General features: G+C 38.1%; 4 protein-coding genes across 5 annotated transcripts; 2 read left to right on the top strand and 2 right to left on the bottom strand.

Annotated features, from left to right (window-relative positions):
• Positions 1–5,001: 5,001 nt before the first annotated feature.
• On the top strand, positions 5,002–6,027 carry LOC121803449. The gene is made up of 2 exons (XM_042203142.1): positions 5,002–5,412; positions 5,500–6,027. Exons 1-2 carry the CDS (start codon positions 5,002–5,004, stop codon positions 6,025–6,027), a joined length of 939 nt encoding a protein of 312 aa, XP_042059076.1.
• Positions 6,028–7,913: 1,886 nt separating this feature from the next.
• On the top strand, positions 7,914–10,884 carry LOC121743806 (enhancer of rudimentary homolog). 2 transcript variants are annotated; one of them, XR_006038337.1, is made up of 5 exons: positions 7,914–8,007; positions 8,643–8,736; positions 9,667–9,787; positions 9,923–10,099; positions 10,726–10,884. XR_006038337.1 is itself a non-coding variant. In XM_042137176.1 (4 exons), the coding sequence occupies exons 1-4, from the start codon at positions 8,005–8,007 to the stop codon at positions 10,011–10,013; spliced, it is 309 nt and encodes a 102-aa protein (XP_041993110.1). In that variant the 5' UTR covers positions 7,914–8,004; the 3' UTR covers positions 10,014–10,274. The 2 variants fall into 2 exon arrangements, 1 of the variants encoding a protein (XP_041993110.1); XM_042137176.1 differs by lacking the exon at positions 10,726–10,884 and having other exon boundaries at positions 9,923–10,274.
• Positions 10,885–11,874: 990 nt separating this feature from the next.
• LOC121743797 (ubiquitin C-terminal hydrolase 22-like) lies at positions 11,875–14,701 on the bottom strand. The gene is made up of 3 exons (XM_042137167.1): positions 13,586–14,701; positions 13,139–13,257; positions 11,875–12,897 (listed from the first exon to the last, which is right to left on the bottom strand). The coding sequence occupies exons 1-3, from the start codon at positions 14,350–14,352 to the stop codon at positions 12,131–12,133; spliced, it is 1,653 nt and encodes a 550-aa protein (XP_041993101.1). The 5' UTR covers positions 14,353–14,701; the 3' UTR covers positions 11,875–12,130.
• A 904-nt stretch (positions 14,702–15,605) lies between these two features.
• On the bottom strand, positions 15,606–18,527 carry LOC121796540 (ER membrane protein complex subunit 4-like). The gene is made up of 6 exons (XM_042195369.1): positions 18,265–18,527; positions 18,038–18,094; positions 17,083–17,236; positions 16,366–16,463; positions 16,197–16,262; positions 15,606–15,992 (listed from the first exon to the last, which is right to left on the bottom strand). The coding sequence occupies exons 1-6, from the start codon at positions 18,391–18,393 to the stop codon at positions 15,957–15,959; spliced, it is 540 nt and encodes a 179-aa protein (XP_042051303.1). The 5' UTR covers positions 18,394–18,527; the 3' UTR covers positions 15,606–15,956.
• Positions 18,528–20,448: the final 1,921 nt, after the last annotated feature.

The raw sequence follows: 20,448 nt of genomic DNA, 5'->3' as shown, positions 1-20,448 counted from the left end.
AGTTAAACTTAACCTTATTATTATGTATACAATATAGAAGAAACTGTGAAACCTATGGTGGATGGTGGAACTGAAGAATTTAAGGGGCATGCCAGGATTATGCATGTTTTGAGTGTACCATTTGGCTATTCCCACCATAAGTGAAATTCCCTTTAGCAGAAACTCCAAGGAATGAATGATGCTCATTGTATTGAATATGCCCATTTGATTTGATCAAATGGAATGAGGTAAGCATATAACTTAATATTTGTCTATATTTTCCTGCTGGGGTGGTGCCTTTGCATATACGTTTTTCATTAGGATAATATTTTATCAGGTCTATGGTAGCAAAAGCTTTGATCCAGATAATCCTCAAGACATGCAATGGGTTTATTCGGATGTAATAAACAGTAGGAATAGCAGTCTATCTTTCAATTGAACAAATTGGATTTTTTTGTTTGTTTTCTTATTTTTCCTATTTTTTTATTTATCTGTATCTCAGGCTGTCAAGAGGGCTAAACTTTTCGGAATTCCTGGTGTTACGTATTCTTTGCCTCTTCACCTCTTTTGTAACTTCCCATTCCATTACCATAATTTTGGGAATATTTAATAACCTAATTAATTATAGTATTAATATTAGGTAAGTTAATGTTTAGTGGGCGAGCCCATATTACACGATCTATTAGTTAAACCTAACCTTATTATTATGTATATAATATAGAAGAAACTGTGAAACCTATGGTGGATGGTGGAACTGAAGAATTTAAGGGGCATGCCAGGATTATAACCCCATGCATGTTTTGAGTGTACCATTTGGCTATTCCCACCACAAGTGAAATTCCCTTTAGCAGAAACTCCAAGAATGAATGCTGCTCATTGTATTGAATATGCCCATTTGATTTGATCAAATGGAATGAGGTAAGCATATAACTTAATATTTGTCTATATTTTCCTGCTGGGGTGGTGCCTTTGCATATACGTTTTTCATCAGGATAATATTTTATCAGGTCTATGGTAGCAAAAGCTTTGATCCAGATAATCCTCAAGACATGCCATGGGTTTATTCGGATGTAATAAACAGTAGGAATAGCAGTCTATCTTTCAATTGTACAAATTGGATTTTTTGTTTGTTTTCTTATTTTTCCTATTTTTTTATTTATCTGTATCTCAGGCTGTCAAGAGGGCTAAACTTTTCGGAATTCCTGGTGTTACGTATTCTTTGCCTCTTCACCTCTTTTGTAACTTCCCATTCCATTACCATAATTTTGGGAATATTCAATAACCTAATTAATTATAGTATTAATATTAGGTAAGTTATTGTGTAGTGGGCGAGCCCATATTACACGATCTATTAGTTAAACTTAACCTTATTATTATGTATACAATATAGAAGAAACTGTGAAACCTATGGTGGATGGTGGAACTGAAGAATTTAAGGGGCATGCCAGGATTATAACCCCATGCATGTTTTGAGTGTACCATTTGGCTATTCCCACCACAAGTGAAATTCCCTTTAGCAGAAACTCCAAGGAATGAATGATGCTCATTGTATTGAATATGCCCATTTGATTTGATCAAATGGAATGAGGTAAGCATATAACTTATTATATGTCTATATTTTCCTGCTGGGGTGGTGCCTTTGCATATACGTTTTTCATCAGGATAATATTTTATCAGGTCTATGGTAGCAAAAGCTTTGATCCAGATAATCCTCAAGACATGCAATGGGTTTATTCGGATGTAATAAACAGTAGGAATAGCAGTCTATCTTTCAATTGTACAAATTGGATTTTTTGTTTGTTTTCTTATTTTTCCTTTTTTTTTATTTATCTGTATCTCAGGCTGTCAAGAGGGCTAAACTTTTCGGAATTCCTGGTGTTACGTATTCTTTGCCTCTTCACCTCTTTTGTAACTCTCATTCCATTACCATAATTTTGTGGTTTACGGTATATTAGTTTTATGACCTTGTTTTATAGCTATAAAAGACATAGAGTTGTAGATGAATTACACACCAACAAAATCATACTCAATTTTTGGAGCTTTATCAAGTTTATCTGTGCCTAACGGGTTTGGGATGCTTCAACACACTAGGAGGAAGTCGTTTTATATTTGTGAACAATACATCAATCAGAAAGCACTAGACATGGCATAATTTTTCATGTTGATAGAGGATTTTTCTCGACTTGACTTATAGTTCGATTTGTCTTAATTGCATTCATGGTAATTTTCATTTCATTTATTGATCTTTTCTACTAATATAGTAATAGTTAAAGTACCATTTGTGCATGATTTGGAAATTTTATCTCGATATTTTATCAGTAAGAGGGCTGAAATGTGTGATTAAGTGGAGTGAGTGGGAGGTTTTACTATGTCACGTGTGATTAAGTGGAGTGAGTGGGAGATGTTAACTAAAATTGATTCTAATTTTGTTTAATTAATTTAAAATTGAAAATTAATATTTCAAAAATATATTAATATGTGCATAAGCACAGGAGGCATGATACTAGTAAAAAATAAAAGCAAAGTTATTATTTATGGGTCTAATATTAATAGTCATGTTCAGCTAACGAATAATAAATGTTTTAATATAAAATAATAAAATGTACCCTCCCTTGTAAAAAAATAGATTTTGGAAATATCACGTATTTTAACATATAATTAGCAAAGTATAAGAACAAAAGTTGAAATAGTGTACGATAATGGGACCTAATATAGAAAAATACGTACTTCTTTTGTCTCATAAAATATTACTCCCTCCGTTTCAAGGAAGATGACTCTTTCTTTGAGCGGCACGTGATTTTATGCAATTTTATTGTGTGTGTTGGGTGGAGAGCAGGGACGGATCCAAGAATATAAATGAACGGAGGCAAAATTATATGTAAGGGAAATTTGAGAAGGGGCAAATATAAAGAAATTTTTTTAAAAATGTAAAATTGAATAACAAAATAGCATATATTAAAATATTTGAGGGGCATTTGCCCCATCTTGGCATAAGGTGGATCAACCCATGGTGGAGAGAATAAAGTAAGAGACAGAATAAAGTAGAAATAAAGTAATGAGTCATTTTGGGTGGTATAAACTAAAAATGAAAGTAGGTGATCTTCAGTGGGATGGAGGGAGTAATACTTTTCTCTGTTGCAACTAAATTGAGGTAAAATTTTTGGGTACAAGGATTACGAAATTGTGTTAAACAAATTATATAAAAATAAAATAAAATAAAATAAGAGAGAGGAATGAAATAAGAGTGATTAGATATTTTATTTTTAGTCAAAAACTAAAATTACTCAACTTAGCTGAGATATCCAAAAAAAAAAATACACGACTTAATTAATTGGGATGAAAGGAGTATATTTTGCAATGAGACATATTTTAATGCATAACAGGAATAGGTAAGAGCATCCGCAATGGGGCGGACGATAGCCCACCCGATGCATCGTCCTCCACTGTAGCAAGGCGGACGATGAAAAACCCTTCGTCCGCGCCCTATGCGTTGTCCAAGGCCGATAGCCCCGGATTACGCATCGTCCGCGGTATCGTCCGCCCCATTGCAGGAGACACGGACGATACCGCAGATAATGCGACGCTTTTTCTATTTTTTTATTTTATTTCTTCTAAAATCTATATATATATACCACACTTTTCCAACTTCTATTTCACTCTACTCTCTTATCTTCCTCTATTTCTCTAAATAATGAGTCCGGATGATTTCCCAAATCTAAATAGTCTCGACGGAGTGCCGATGTTCGGTGGTGGTGCTCGGTGGTCGGGTACAGACCCTGACGAATACCGGCCCTTCGATACATCCGGTTCCATCGAGTCCAACCGGGAGCCCAACACCCCAGTACAATCCGGATTTCAACACGGATTCGTACGAGCTGTCTGACATGGAGCCGTCCCTCGCCCGCGCCTCGGCCTCCGACCCCAAGGAAAGGAAGAAGAGAACTAAATATAGAGCCCAGAAGTTGCCGCCTCCGGAGAACAACGAAGAATTTGCCCCATGGAGGACGAACTACAGCCCCGAAGAGATCGTTCTTCTGACGAGGTGTTGGGTTAATATTTTAGAGGACCTGGTGTTTGCTAACAACCAACGACAAATTGCGTATTGGGAGCGCATCACTGAGCGCTACAACGCAAACAAGCCCGCGGCATCGTACAAGCGGCGGAGGGAACAGTTCCACAAGCACTGGGATCAGGTGAAGAAGCAGCTCAACTGGTTCTCGGCGGAGTACATGAAGTGCTTGAGGGAGCAGGGCAGAGGCGAGAGTTTGTCCGATGTACGCGATAAAGTTGGCATCGTACTTATCAATGTACGGCGAGTTCAAGCACTACTCCGTCTGGCTCATCGTGAAGGATAAACAGAAGTTCCAAGGAGGGATTATGTGTATATCATCTGCGTCGAAGAGGAAGAAGAACACCGCTACTGGTGATTATACAAGCAGCGATAGCGGCGCACCTCCGATGGACCACAATCAGCCGATGTACGAGGATGAGAGTTCCAAGGAGGGATTATGCGTATATCATCTGCGTCGAAGAGGAAGAAGAACACCGCTACTGGTGATTATACGAGCAGCGATAGCGGCGCACCTCCGATGGACCTCAATCAGCCGATGTACGAGGATGAGAGTTCCGACACACCGATGTCCTCCCGGCGTCCTATTGGCAACAAAGCTGCAAAGAACAAGGGCAAGGGAAAGGCGACGACCTCACATAACCCGACCCAGACTCCGACCACGGCATCGGCCCCAGGCCCAACCTCGGCTGCGGCACATGCCTAGGGGGACTTGGTGAGGGTCTCCGCGCAGAGGACGTTGTTGGACACGCACAATGCCCTCAGGTAGTGCGAGGACCCGGGTGAAGCCCAATACCTCAAGAAGATGATCGATGATCGATGAGAGAATTATCATATGTCTAGAAAGTGAAGAGAGTAAAAGTGGAAGAGACTTAAATCAAGACATGAGTTTAAGGCGGTCGGGTGACACTCGATGGGGATCACACTTCACTACTTTGCTCCGTCTAAAAGGTATGTGGTCATCGGTTATTGAAGTGCTTGAACATGTGTATGAAGATGGTACTAATCCGGATAATAGAGGCATATCAAAAACATTGAGTATAAGGCTTGGGAGCTATGACTTTGTGTTTATTTTACACTTGATGATAGAGTTGCTTGGGTCAACAAATGATTTGTCAACAGTTTTGCAACTAAGGGATCAAAATATAATTCAAGCTCTATCTTTGATTGATACAACTAAAAGGACTTTAAAAGACTTTAGGGAGAATGGATGGAACCAATTCCTGAGACAAGCTGAAGAGTTTTGTCTGACTAATTCCATTGATGTCATCAATATGGATGATACCGTCAAGTTTGGTGCGCGAATGAAGCGAGGCAAACGCGTTACTAATTATCATCACTACAAGGTGGAGGTTTACTGTCAGGTATGATTTATATTTTATTTCTTAGTTATGATTATTATTAAATATTTTATTATATTCTAATTTCATAGTAATACTTATAATTGTTAGGTTCTTGATTTACCTATTCAAGAGATGGAAAATCGTTTCCCAGAAATGAATTCAGAAATGCTTATTTGCATGAATTGCCTTAGTCCAAGAAACTCCTTTGCTAGCTTCAATATCGACAAGTTGGTCCGTCTCGCAGAACTTTATCCTGATGATTTTTCGTGCACTGAATGTTTGACTCTTCCCTATCAACTTAAAACTTATATCAGTGATATAGTTGATAAAGGCGAATTCTCCAATATTGAAGATTTGGGAAATCTAGCAAAGATTTTGGTTGCTACCACAAAAGATCAAGCTTTTCCCTTGGTGTACCATTTGATTGAGTTTGCTCTGATCCTTCCTGTTGCGATAGCTTCTGTCGAGAGAGTATTTTCTTCGATGAAACTTATCAAGACTGCTTTGAGAAATAGAATGGGAGACGATTGGATGAATGATATCTTGGTTGTATATACTGAGAGGGAAATTTTTAACAAAATTGAAAATGATGACATTCTTCGACGGTTTCAAGAAATGGCGACACGTATCAACTAGAGTTTCATAAAAATTGTAAAGACATTATATTTGAATTGAATATTTTATTATTATTATTATTATTATTTTATTTTATAACTTCAGCACCGGCTTATTTGAAAGTCTAGTTCCGTCCCTGCCAAATGGGAATGCTTTAGACCAGCCTTATCTGTAGTGCACTTGTTTTTATTTCCACTCTTCCTCTCTTCCTATTGTTGTAACTTTTTTTTTAATTAAAAGTAAATGTAGGATTTGTCTTTTAATTTGTGGTACTTTTTATTTATTTTGCTTGACATATTTGCAAACATAAAAATTAAATACAAAATAGTAGTTAAAAGTTAAAACTATATGGCATCCCATTGCAGATGGATGGGTAGGAGGAAAAAATGCTGATGTTGCGGAGGATAGGACGCCCTATAGGTCGGGCTATAAGCTCCCCATTGTGGATGCTTTAAAAGGAAAAAATGATTGTAGTACTTTACAAAATTATGTATTTTTTATTTTTATTGGATAAATAAAAATGACAAAAGTAATCTATTTATATAGAATGGAGAAAATAAAAAAGGAAAAAAACTTGAAATTGGTAGAGCATCAGTAATGGCGCTCGTACCGACGGAATTCCGACCGGCGTGCCGAAATTCTGCGGCGGACGTCCGCCATTGTGCATGGTATGCACGGATACGGAATTCCGCCGAGGACACCGCAGTTCCGCGGCATTACGCGGAATTCCGTCGCGACGGGCGTGCGGACGTCCGCCATTGCGTTGACTCCCACGGACGTCCGTGCGGAATTCCCGTTTATTGCATTAAATTTTTTTAATTGTGGGATGTCCGCCACTGTGCAGTGGGAAGTCCTTATGACGTGGCAGTGTAGTGGAAAATCCGTATGACGTGGCAGAAGGTGTTTTTGGGAATTCCGCGCCACTGAGCAGAAATTCACGGGAAACAGAATTTAGACTAATTTTCGTTAACTACCCCAAAATTAATCATCAAAGTCACTGCATTAGGGTGTCCACTATGGTTAGCCGAGGTTTGGGGCGGTCCCGGGGCGAATTATAGTGGAGTTGGCGTCCGCCCCCGAGGCGGACAAGGAAATGGGGGCGGTAGGCGGCGGACGGTCAGAAAATTTCATTAATTATTTTCACACCATTCCAACTCTTCATCACAAAAAATTTCTCTCGCTAGACTTTGTGGTCAGAAATGGACAATTTGTGGAGAGACACGTGGAATGCTCTGATTCAACAGGTGCAACACCAGGCCGCCCAAGAGGATGCGGCGCGCTTGGCGGAGGAGGCGGAGGCTGCGATCCCTCGTGCGATTACTCCTCGGCGGACCATCCCACGAGACACGGATTATGTTAGCATGTATCATATTGCATAATATGATAATAGAAGATGAAGGCTTTGCGGCAGAGCGCTGGGTGCCGGAAGGGGGCGCAAGTACAAGTCACGGTGTTACCTCCGCGCCGATCCAGATGGGCGTACCACGGAGTAATGAATATTTGATCCAACGCATCGCTGATATGCGCAGGACCACATCACATAACACACTCCATGTCGATTTGATTGAAGAAGTGTGGGCACGTAGGGGAGGTGGCGGCGCAGTGTGAAGACCTTAGTGATTTGTACTAGATTAAATTTTCGTTGTATAATTTTTCCTGTACTTTAATACGACGAAAATTTAGTGTTTAATTTTAATTTCTTCACATATAGTCGTCGTCTTCTAATTACGTATAGTCTGATAAATTTATTCATAATTACTTGAAACATTTATAAAATGAAAATTGATTATAAAATTTGGGGGCTATTGGAGGTGTCCACTATAGTGGCGGAAACAAAATTTTGGGGCTATGGATAAAAACTGCGGCGGGGCTATTGGGGTGTCCGCCTTATAGTGAACACTCTTAGAGTAGACTTCACTCACATTAGCCACACACAACACGCACTAATATCGGACGTCGGAAATCTCTCATTCTGCCGTATCAATTTGCTCCTCCGAAATGGTAATGTTCTTCCTCTTTAACTCCATTTAAACGAGCCCCACGATTTTATGATTATGCGTTCATGTACAGTTTCTCTGATTCGTTAGGGTTTCGTGATTATGGCGCTACACTAAAATCAGTTTACTTTTTTATCTTTATTTTGGATTGGCATTGGTAGTGTTTATCGTGATTTCAAACAGCACATCGTGTGGATTTGTCGGTTACCTGTGAATTCCAGTTTTTTCACGTTTGTTTCCTTTTTTTTCCAGGAGTTTTTATTTTTGTTTTTACTCACCCACCTGCTTTTTTGCTATCTCTCAAGTATTTTTATACTACAATTATGTTGTATTTGCTTCTGTTTAAGCGGTTTCTGAAAGCTTTCTTTTTTCCTTTTATAGACCACAAATAAGGTAATTTTAGTCGCTACTATTTGAAATTTCCTATTTAGACATATTTTGGTTTAAAAGGCATTTGATTGTGTTGTTCTCATACAATCATATTTAGCTTCTTTTGCTTAATTTCTAGTTTTATGCTTGCGGGATATGTCTGAGATATCTCAGATGAATTCTCACTAAGAAATTATATATTGTGTCATTCTTGAAGGAATATAATTTCCACTTGTTATTTACTTATTTCTGGTGTCATACACTTTGCAGTCTAATAGGCATACTATTATTCTGATGCAAACATCCCAACACAGAGGATCCCGCACGTTCATGGACTATGAGTCGATCAGCCAAGCAATGGATGGTATGCTTTAAAAATTGTACACCTTATGAATGTTTTACTGTTCAGCTTTAAGTGTCTTTGATGTCACATGGCAGCAGAGCTAATGGCATTTGTGGGTGAGTTCAGATTGCAGAATTTGAATTCGTTGACCCATTCCATGAATAATGAGTGCTGGCTTCTTATGTTAGTAATGTTCAAAGCCTGCCATTTTCTTTGGATTCGACTGTATTTTATGTCGTATGCAATTCAACGAGTGTGTAAAAAGTATCCCGAGTAGATGCTAGGTTTGTTCAGCTTCCTTGCAGTAGATGAAGTAGTGGAACCCATTAAATTTATGCCATCCAGAACAAAAAATGGTCGCATCTTTTTAGTGATAAGTGTGTGAGGTTTTTACCATTACGTACAAATCTTGCTCTTTAATCATTCTTGTTTATTCATTTTGCAACCATCCAGCCACCCGTTTCCTACATCAGAGTAGTACTAAACAATGTTATAATTTTATCATTTTGTGATTTAAGTTGTGCAACAGATTTCATAGTGTCCAAAGTAGAGGCGAGCTGTGCTTTATAAGTTAGATTTATGGAGAATGCTCTACAAGTTGGATAGATAAAAATGAGATGCATTGATGATTATGACCTCTGCTCATTCTTTGTGCTTTTGTAGGATTGAGATTGTACAAAATTGCAAAGTTTTATTTGCTGTTTTCTGATTAATTTTATCTCAAAGAAAATCAGAGGGAACAAAAGATGCCTATGCAAACTTTTCTGGTTTTGTTTTATGGCAGATGTGCTTGTGTTTTTCTTTTTCTTAAGATCAGAGCTATTTGTATCAAGCAAAGAAAATGAGAACTAAATGTCTTTACAGTAGGATCTATTGTTTACTTGTCCAGATATAGGTGTGCATTTCAAGATCCCATGCTAAAGGTCTATGTTTTCCACCTCATATCTGCAGGAATATGTGGACTATATGAACGAAAACTGAAGGATCTAAATCCAGCCATAAGAAATATCACATATGATATCTCAGATCTGTACAATTTCATTGACGGACTTGCTGATTTGAGTGCATTAGTGTAAACCTCTCTCTCTCTCTCGCACGCTCTCTTATGAACTTATGCAGTCATAACACTCTTGTGTAAGAGCCACACAAATGAATTAGATTCCCAACTTCATTAACCTGTGAATTGATGACCATCATGCTTTTGCAGCTATGATCACTCAATTCAGGCATATCTTCCATACGATAGACAATGGATCAAGCAGAAAACGTTGCAGCACTTGAAGAAATTGGCTCAGTGATCATCACAGATGCTGGACTCAAGTGTGACATGTTTTGGTTCAACTGGACCATCCACCATTCTAGAATCATGAAATTTGAAACTTGTGTGAGTCTTCATCTCATGTTTCCTTATTTTGTGGAAATACAGTGATGTTTAAATGCTAATAGCCTGTTTCTCTATTTAGTCTTCATCTTGTAACCTGCTATCAAAATTTGCTCTTGTAGGCTCTCCAAATATTGATTGCTGTATACTACTAATGTTTTTCTTTTTGCTTTTATAATTCCCTTTCTCCACCGTATTACACACTGATAACTTTTGGGAAAAGTGAAAAAATATCCGTAAATTTTTCCAGGAACAAATGGGCAAATGGCTCCTTAAATTTTTGAAAAAAAACGACCTTTTAATTTTTAATTTCAATATAATTAAGTTAATCTGGTTAAAATATTATTGACCTGTTTTGGATCAGAAACAGATAAACATAATATTCTCCTTATCCTACCAAATTAGTTATTTTTTCTTATCTAAAATATTCCACTTTCTTAATTTGAAATGCACAACAATATTAATAACTAGGAATACTAAATATTTATGAGGTGTTCTATGGCTTATGAAGTTGTAGAAGACCTGATCAAAAGACCAGCTAATAGATTGTTTTCCTTTAATTCACTGCAAATCATAAGTTTTTTTTATTACTTGAAACATAATTATTTATACATCTTGATTTGGAATAGGAACTTGCAGAGAAGAACAAGTATCTCAATATTCTGATTAGGAGATATATCCACGTGGCAAAGTGCTTGCGCAGTATAAGAGCATCTCCAATGGCGGACGTCCGGTCGGACATACGGTCGGACGTCGCGACGGGCGACCCGGACGTCCGCCACTGTGGCGTTTAGGGTCGGATACGGACGTCCCGTGAGGACGTCGGGTGTCCTCGGACGTCCCTGCGACGGGCGGGCGGACGTCCGCCACTGTGGCAAGGGTCGGACGTCCCGCTCGGACGTCCGAATTTTTTTTATTTTTTTAAAACCCTATATATACGGCTCGTTGAACTTCATTTCATTTGCACCACTTGTTGTTAACAAGTTTCTCTCTTCTTTTACTACAAATTTCATTTCTACTTTTAATGGAGAACGATAGGAACTCCCCGGCCACGAGCGAGTCGCAGACTCCGGCGTTTCCCATCGACCTGGAGGGAAACGTAAGCGGAAATGCGACAACGGTACCGGGAATGGGACAGATGGGGGCCATGGGTGGGATGATGTCCCCTTATATGTACAATTGGATGGGACAGATGGGTGGTATGAGTGGTATGATGCCCAGGGCAGCCGGGATGGGGGGCATGACCCCAAATATGATGATGCCGGGGATGGGGGGGCATGACCCCAAATATGATGATGCCGGGGATGATGGATTATTTATTTTTCTTTTTTTTGAATGACTATGTATTTTGCTTTTTTCTAACTATGTGTTTTTTATGTTTTATGAATATGTATTTTTGCCCGTATTTTGCTTTCCCGTATTCCGTGTCAAAATTATATTTCCGTTTTTTCGTAATTAAATTATTGTGATTTTTTTTATTGCGGGATGTCCTAGTGGGAAGGGCGGACATAGGAGGGGATGTCCTAGTGACGTGGCAGTGGGATGGGAAGTCCTAGTGACGTGACATGAGGTGTTTTTGGGATGTCCTAGTGGATGTCCTAGTGGGTCCGCCCACTGGAGATGCTCTAAGATCAATCATCAATGACAGAGAAGTCTTGCTTCTTTTATAAAAAAAAAAAAAGAAATCCACTATTGATTTCTCCTTTTCATCTTCGTTGCTGTAGGAAAATTCAAGAAACGGTATGATGGTGACTGCAAAGAGATGGAGTATACAACAATTTTATGTCACATTTGTAATTTTATTGATGATCTTCATAGCTTCTTGTCTTGATATTGATCTTTTTCTCAATACACTATTGTGATTTCTTTTCAAATGTGAGGTGACAAGTATATAAATCCAAAACCCTTCCCCTGTCAAATGTTAAACAGTTAATATCTGTACATATTTGCATTGCAAGGGTCGTTTACAGTGATGCCGAGGCTGAAAAAAACCCATCAAGAAACACACTCAGCCGCTGCGTCACCCATCTCCGGCTAGCAACAGCCAGCTATAGGAACGAACGCGTCTGCCAGTGGGGACATGTGCTGGCACCCGAGATCTTCACTCCCTCTGTGGTAAAACATCTTCTGCACATAAAACATCAAGTAGCACTGTGAAGTTCTAACCACTTCTTCATCAACTTCTGTGATCCAAGCATCATCACATTTATACCACTGGTTTCTCAGCCTTAGATACGTCGCATAATGCCCAGATTCCAACATCCCAGTGTGAGTCACCACTGCGAAAACCTCAAACTCAGTCGAAGAAACATCTGCTTCCTCTCCCTCTAAAGAAAACATCCTATTCCCGAATCTCTTCTTCACTATAGAAGAGGACAGATAAGGCCTCATGTCCAAGGAGAATGGGAACTGGAGATGCCGATCAATCTTCCTCGACATTTTCCTGATCGGAGAGTGCTCAAATCGCTTGATGTGGAGGCACAGGACGAGCGGGAGCTTCTTCAGAGACATCTGCTTCAGCGCGTCCTGCTTCTCATGGCAGTTCTCGCAGTAAAGTTTCTGGTCCGGTCCCAACCTCTCTGGCTTCGTGAAGAGGTCGAAGCAGCCTGCTAAGGTCTCGTTCAGCTTGCTTGGCCGGCTGCTGAAGTCAGCTGCAGCGGAGGCGCCTGTGTTCAAGTCGAGGGAGATGTCCATGCACGGATCATAGGTCGAAGACGTGAACCCACATGATGTGCACGTGACATCGGATCTCAGAATTCCTGAGAATACCCTGTGAGCAATACACTGGCAGTCCCCATTTCCTGTTCAAGCATGTTGGATTTTCCAATCAGCGAAACAGAAAAAAAAGAAAAGAATGATCGAATCTTTTCAACATTCTCTAGAGCAGACTCTAATACAAGTTTGATGGAATCTATGCATTCGGCTGAGCACGAAACTGTTTTTTTTCATATCAAGCAAAGAATAAAGTAATCTAATACTTATCTTTCAACAAAATCGCAATCTGCAAAAATAGGAAATGCAAAATCTTGGAGCTCAATTTACCTTTATTTGCAAGACTAGATTTCCCTAACTTGTCGTGGATCCTATCTAGCATCGAGATAAAGAACTCATGCGCGTCTTGCTGCTCGTAGCTAGCAAGATTCTCTGAGTGCTGCCACCAGCTGAAAATGATGAACACAACCTCAATTAACAACATCATTCTTGATTCAAAATGTCACAAAAAACATTAGATCCCTTCCAAATATATGAAGTTTTTGTCAAACATATATAGACAATACAAGCATATAAGTAGCAATTTATTAGTTCAACTCTATCAAAACCCAAAAAGAACTCATCCCGAATATGATCCTTCCAAATATATGAAGTTAAAGCTACCATTTTTCATTCCAAATATGATCCCACTATTAACATCCATAAACACAGAACACAAACAACAACCAAGAACTGCCAAAAAGTGCGAAAAAAAACGATCCATCAACATCGCCTAACCTGTAAAGAAACTTAGCAGGACTGTAAGGCGTCCGATCACCCGAGAAAACAGCATCAAAGATGACATCCACATCACAAGGCAAACACAGCCTATCAGCAGAGGTCTTCCTACATCTCTCATGGTTATGCCTATCACTTAGAAAGTAATTCCTAAAAGGGGGCGCATGAAGCAATGCCTGCAACACAGAGTTCATGAAGCAAGTATTCCCAAGATTGTTCAGCCCCCTCAACCCCAACGGGAGGCACGATTTCGACATCTGCTTAGTCACCAACACCGATCTCTTCACACTCTCCGACCCCAAATCAGCCCCAAAATCCAACCTCCTCCTCTTGCTCAGCCTCAGCTGACCACTCTCCACAACCCCATTATCCCCATTTCTAACCAACCCCAACAGTTTCTTGCACATCACAACTCTATCAAATTCAAGATCATAGACCTGATCACAGCACACGGAGCAGTAGAGCTCAGCCCTCTCCATATCAACACCAATCTCATGACCACAAACAGATTTACTACGCAAAAGGGCATGATTTGATTCTTGATTTATGCAGCATGTAACTGAGGAGCAGATCAAACACATAAACAATCTGCCGCCAGAGCAGGAATTGCATCTGGGCTGTGATTTATCAATAGTTATTCTACCACACGGGCTGAACTTCAACAAATCTTGGATCGAATTGTAACCCTTTAATCCGTGCTTCATCTTGTAATCCACTAGATGCTCGCATGGTCTAGGGATTGTAAAGAGAGAGTTTCTTGATGACATAATCAATAAAAATTGAATCTTTATTCAAGAAATAATCTTTAATAGATAGGAACAGGGGACAAAATAAACTTGAAGAAAAATAGCAAATCAAGATTCAGATAAATAGGGGAACAATGAATCAACACCAAAATTAAAAAACTAGGGTTGATCTGAGTAGGTGGTAAAACAATAGAAAAAAAAAAGAAGGGTACATTAAAGATTAAATTTTTATACTAGTACTAGTATAATTTATCAAGAGCTGAATCCACCTCAGTGGCAAAAAGGAGCGGAGATGGAGGAGGAGAGAATGGGGTCGCTTTCTTGTTTGCAGAGACCGACTCAATATTTCTGCTGTGGGACAGACCATTCTGATCGACAGATCACAGCCGTTGAAAATTTTGATCATGAGATGATAAGCCAGCGGTTGACGATTTGGACCACATACCAAAATCACAGTAGTGTTCTCTCTATTTTTCCAATCAATACAACGAAATGAAAATTTCAGTTTATAATTTTAATTTTTCTTCCTCTTTTATTTTAGTTGGTCAGTTTTGATATGGATTTACTATTATAATTGGATGAGCTAGACTTTTGGGTCATTCCAACGTGACAAATTATGATGGTCAATAAAAAATAAAGAAGTGAGCTTTTGGAGTGTTGGGAGCTAAATTTGTTTTGAGGATGCTAATGCTGCTGCCCATGCCCAATTGATGTGTACTTTTGCGTATTGGGTTCTTAAATCATTAATTATGTTTTACTATATATTTTGGACATGGTTATATTCGCGTAGTATTGAATGGATAAGGCACACAGTTGCATTTTGATAAGAAGAGTAGATGATGGTGTTCCTCAGATGTCACCCTAATCCATACTCTTATCATCATCATTATTTTAGTAATACTACGTTATAAAAACGCCTCACAGACGGAGGGAGTATATTTATTCAACGCCAAAATAAGGGAAAATGACAAATAAGATATTACTCCATGAAACTAAATATGCTATTAGTATTTGTAGTGATAGAATAATTCATGTCTCTAACCAAATTCTGAAAACCATAAAACTGAAAAATAAGATAAACATAACCTGCTCATGTCATATTCCATAAGGATCTTGGATCGGGGGATATTATATTCCATACGGAATATGTAAAATGAAGAAAAGAAGGCACAAAAAACTTAGATGAAGATGCTGTTAAAGCAGAAAAGGGAGGATTTGACAATTAATAAGAGAATGCAGCGTAAAGCTTCTAACCAACAAATTGAAAGCTTGACTCACCAATATGTGTCATCGTTTTGCATTTCTAAGGTAAAAAAATCTGATTTTCATTTTTAACAGTATCAAGTTCACTAAAAAGTGGTAAAATAAAATTAAATAAAACTAAAAATTAAGTTATGTTACATCATCCAAGATTAAAAATCAAAAAGCGATGCTAGAGTTCCTCCCAGAATAACTGAAATCTGCTAGTTATTTTTCAGACTGCAAAATCCAAGTTCCAAGTTGACATTCTATAGCTGCATCCATGAATGAGAGACAGCAATACAGTATTTTACCTACACCTCAGATCATGCCCTTCAATCAAAACGCCTCTCGTCCAACCCTATTTTTGACCGGAGGATAAACTATTAAAGTGGGATACCTCCGCCAGAATACTCAACCTCCTGAACATCCAAACGGGACTCATCAGAGCATATCATAGAGCGATGATACTATTTGTGAAGCTTCTCAATAGATTATGATTTGTAAACATATTAGATCTATACAAGGTATTGTAGTTATTTAGAGCCGTGAAATAAAGAGTCAAGATTATATTATTCATTGAGTTTATATTCGGACAAAACTAGTTGCTAGTATGATCAACAAACCTGTGGTGGGGGTAGGGATGAAACCCAATCCGATAAATGAGTTGGAAGAAGACCGAGTGTGTTAAGCTGTCAACAAGAAAAAAATTCGGTGAGGTCTTGCAAATACTTCAAAATGCAATTGGGGAGAGTTCTAATGAGTAACGACTTCTAAAGAAGCTCGAAAACAAACCTTCCAGACGCCCAGCCCTAACGCTGCCACATTAAGGGCGATGAATACTAGCTTAGGTGCTAGAAGGTCAACTTTGTGGTCCTTATATGGCTCAAACACTACAAAAGCAACAGTAGTAGTAAGTCAGTTTAAGTGAACTGAAAAGGTTAGAGTGATGTAGAGTGTTTCGAGGTAAAAGCCATCATGTTCCAGTTCACTCATAGATAAACCAAGCTGTCAGAATCGATAAGCATCCGATGCAGCTACATAGCTCGCAAAGCCAAACTATGAGATAAAAAAACAGCATAACTAAAGAAACACCTAAATATAGCAGCAACCACGGTTCTGTGTATTATACACAAAAATGAAGGAAGGCCAACAAATATGACTTCTTGAGTTCTTGTGAATGGTTCACTATAAATCACAGAAAGGCAATAACTGATGTAGAAAATGGAAAAACTAAGTCCATATGAAATAAAATCAGTGATGCATGACAATTAAATACTCCCTCAGTTTCCTAAAAATAGAAACTCTTTCCTTTTTGGTATGTTTCTTAAAATAGAAACTTTCCATTTTAGGAAATTTCTTTCTCTCGAATGAGGTGGGACCCATTTTTCCATTAACACACTTTTTTTCCTTTCTATCGCTCTTACTTTACCAATTTTTCATTAATTCCCGCGCCATTTTAAAAGTTCCTATTTTTAGGAAACAGCGGGAGTATGTTGTAAGTGAACTCACTTTTCCCAACCCCACGAAGTGCATTGACTGGCTGTAGAAGAGCCGAAAATGTTATGCCAATGCTGAATAGATGAACCGTGCTTCCGGCCATCCACATCATGAATCCCATCATCATCAAATTCTTAAAGGGTGCTTGTGCGACCTCCCATGCTTTCTGTACATACAAACGAATGTTTTCAGTAATTTTAGAAATAAAACTTAGATGCAGTAATAAAGCCAAATAGCAGAAAAGCAAAAGCACAAAATCTTTTAAAAAATTGCAAATCTACCCGTATAGTACAGATGAGTAAAGATGTATAAACTAATCAAATCTGAAGAAAGACCATTCAGTACTCAGAGACTGCACCGCCAAAAGCACTGAAATAAGGCATCAACACTATACAGAGCAGCAGCTTAAAGCTACAGTCGAAATCCAACATGTAAAGAAAAGAAACTCCATCTCCTCCTAAAAACTGTCGCAATTTTATTACAGACAAGTTCCTTCACATTAGGCTAGGAAATTCTTCCCCTTTGAGATTTCTTCACTTCAATCCAAGTTCTCTCTCTTAAGAAATCATAAAGCCTATTTCAAATTCTTTACATCACAGAATAACATTTTAACCTTAATCAACACATAGGTTTTGACAGATGTAGTCATTTACATTTTACACGATAATATCAGAGATTCAGGATCAAAAGCATTTTAGACAACGTCAAATACAGAGTAAACTTAGACATAGATCAAAAGATTCAAGCAATTCGATCCAAACCCCAACATAAAAATGAACTCAAACTTTTACACCCCCAATTGGTTCATGATAAAAAACAATCATAAGCAACAGAATCGATCAACAATAAGCTCGATCTCAGTTACAACCAATTCTTATTCCAACAAAATCACATCCATACTAATTCCTCGCAGCATAAAATTTGCAATCGAAACCAAATCAAATCCCTAAAAACGCATAAATTTTACCTGAGCTTTCCAATTTGCCTCAGCGACCTTCTTCTGCTTGCTCACAGCTGAATCATCCTAACCAAAAAAAGGTAAATCGCATCACTCAAAACCCACCAAAAAGATCCATCAAAACTAAATCCCCGAAGATCAAACAATAACGTCGATATCTACTAAGTGTGTGCGCTCAAACAGTTGATAATTTTACTTGGTTTAGTTCATGTAGATGATGGCAAAGGTGCACATACCTGATCTTGGGAGGCCCTAGTGAAGCCCGGTGGATCCGGAATATCACGTGACGACGAGGACGCCGAATTGTCCGTGAATCCGACTGCCCATCGTCGGCCCGAACCCATCACTGATTTCCCCTTGTCCATAACTATTTTTTCGCGAAAAAACACTACAAAATTGAGAATGGCTGATTATGCAATGGTAGCTGCGGCAGAAGAGATGCCTTAAGTTGTGAATCAAAGATCTGCTCAGGTAGGGGCTGTTTGGTTTTAAGACCTTTTCCAATTCTGGTTAAAATTTGAACCCTTTTTTTTAAAAAAAAGGCGATTTCAATTTATTTTGCAATAAAGACTTTGGTAAGATTTATACGTTTATATTGTTTAGCACCATATTAAGTTGAGACATAAATAAATTTCGATTTTCGAGATTACTAAATTTACCACATTTATTAACTGGAATTGAGAATGGCCAAAATCATTTTGACTATAAAATTTTTAGCTTGGTAGCTACGATATCTATATATTAGATTATTTAACTTACATTATTATCATTTAGCATAGATTATTTATTTCTAAAGCCTATGATTAAGGACGTACCTATAGTAAACCCTCATATTATAGATAAATATTATTTGGTCTCCATGTCTGATTATTTATCTCCATCAATTTTAAAATGTGACAAAAAGATGTTTTTACACAAATACCCTCATATTAACATATTTTTTACAAAAATATCTTTTATTTTTATTTATCTACATATGTTCCATCATTCACAAAAAAATGATCACAACTCCACAAGAATGTGCACTGCAACAAAAACAATCGCAATTCTCAATTCCGTCATCCTATGCCGGTAATTTTGATGAATTTTTCCTAAATCATGTTCCATGATCAATTACGTCATAAATCACATCGCGCCTTGGCGCAATACTGCTGTATGAATTAGGTTTTGCGCTCAATTGCTCTGTCGCGGGAGTCGCTGTCAATTGTGCTCGTGATTGTGGACTATAAATTAGGCAAATGAGAGGAGTCATATTTATAGATGGAGACATGCTTCATGAACAGAATGTGGAAAGAGTGAGATTAAAATGACTGAAACACTTGAGAAGTGGAGTGATAGAATGAGTAACGGAGAATTGAGAGTTGAGAGTGGAGTAATGGAGGAGATGGAGCCTGGAGAGACGGAAATGGAGGCTAAAACAACATAAAAAAAATAAAATGAATATCCTATAGTCTACTAACGTGTAGAACAAACAATTAATCACATTAATTGAGATAATTTATATGGATGATAATTTAACTTGGGATAATTTTATAAATATACCAAACTATACCTTAATTGTAAGACAAATTTATAAATTGGTGTCTAAAATCACAATTCAGTTAGTAATTTGCATGGTATTAATAAAATTGTAAAATTATTCTTCTACATAAAACAACAAGCCAGGCCCATGATTTGACAAAATCAAGAAAATTAAGGCCCATACTTGTTAACCGGCCCTTAAGGCCCAATTTGGCGGAAGGTAGAAGTTGTCTTCTCAACCTCTTCGTGAGCCGACTGAAGTTTCAACGTAACAGTTTTGCGCCACAATAAATTCATATTTTAATTACAAAAGAAACTCAGCATCCGTAATTTCTTTTTTCAATCATAGTTTGGTATTATTTGGGCGGAAAATTCTGAAAAAATGTCGAGTTGTAGCTGTTATTGTTATGGACCGATGAATTTATATTCGGTAAATTTTGTTGTGCAGTCGAAAAAAGCTGTATTTGTTATGTCGAGGAGGGTTGGTGTGAGAGCTTCAATGGTGGAATCATACGGGAGTTCTAATTTCTCGCAACGCATGGAACGTGCGTGGTTGATTTCTCAGGTAACTTTTCTCTATCAATTTCGATTAGTTCAGTCAAGTTATTTTTTCTAGGTTTCGTGTTTTGTGGGGAGAAAATTTAAAATATTGACTTGTTTGATTGATGGTACAATATTCAAATTCGAGCTTATCCGTGATAGGCTAGTGCCAATTCTCGTAGTGAAAGGAAGTTGAAGAGAGACATGATTCGAGTTTAACTTTTTTAATAATTGGATTTCGTGTTGAGTGGAAATAGAATTGATTGTGATTTTAGGTTAGGAGCGACCATTAGGATTACGATTTGGGGGGAAAATCGGGTATATAGGCTAGTTTACACTAAAGATTACGTAAATGTACC

The sequence above is a fragment of the Salvia splendens genome, chromosome 1, assembly GCF_004379255.2.
Source record: "Salvia splendens isolate huo1 chromosome 1, SspV2, whole genome shotgun sequence".
Classification (NCBI taxonomy): Eukaryota; Viridiplantae; Streptophyta; class Magnoliopsida; order Lamiales; family Lamiaceae; genus Salvia; species Salvia splendens.
The sequence above is the reverse complement of the archived record's forward strand: the minus strand, read 5'-3'. Positions and strand labels throughout refer to the sequence as shown.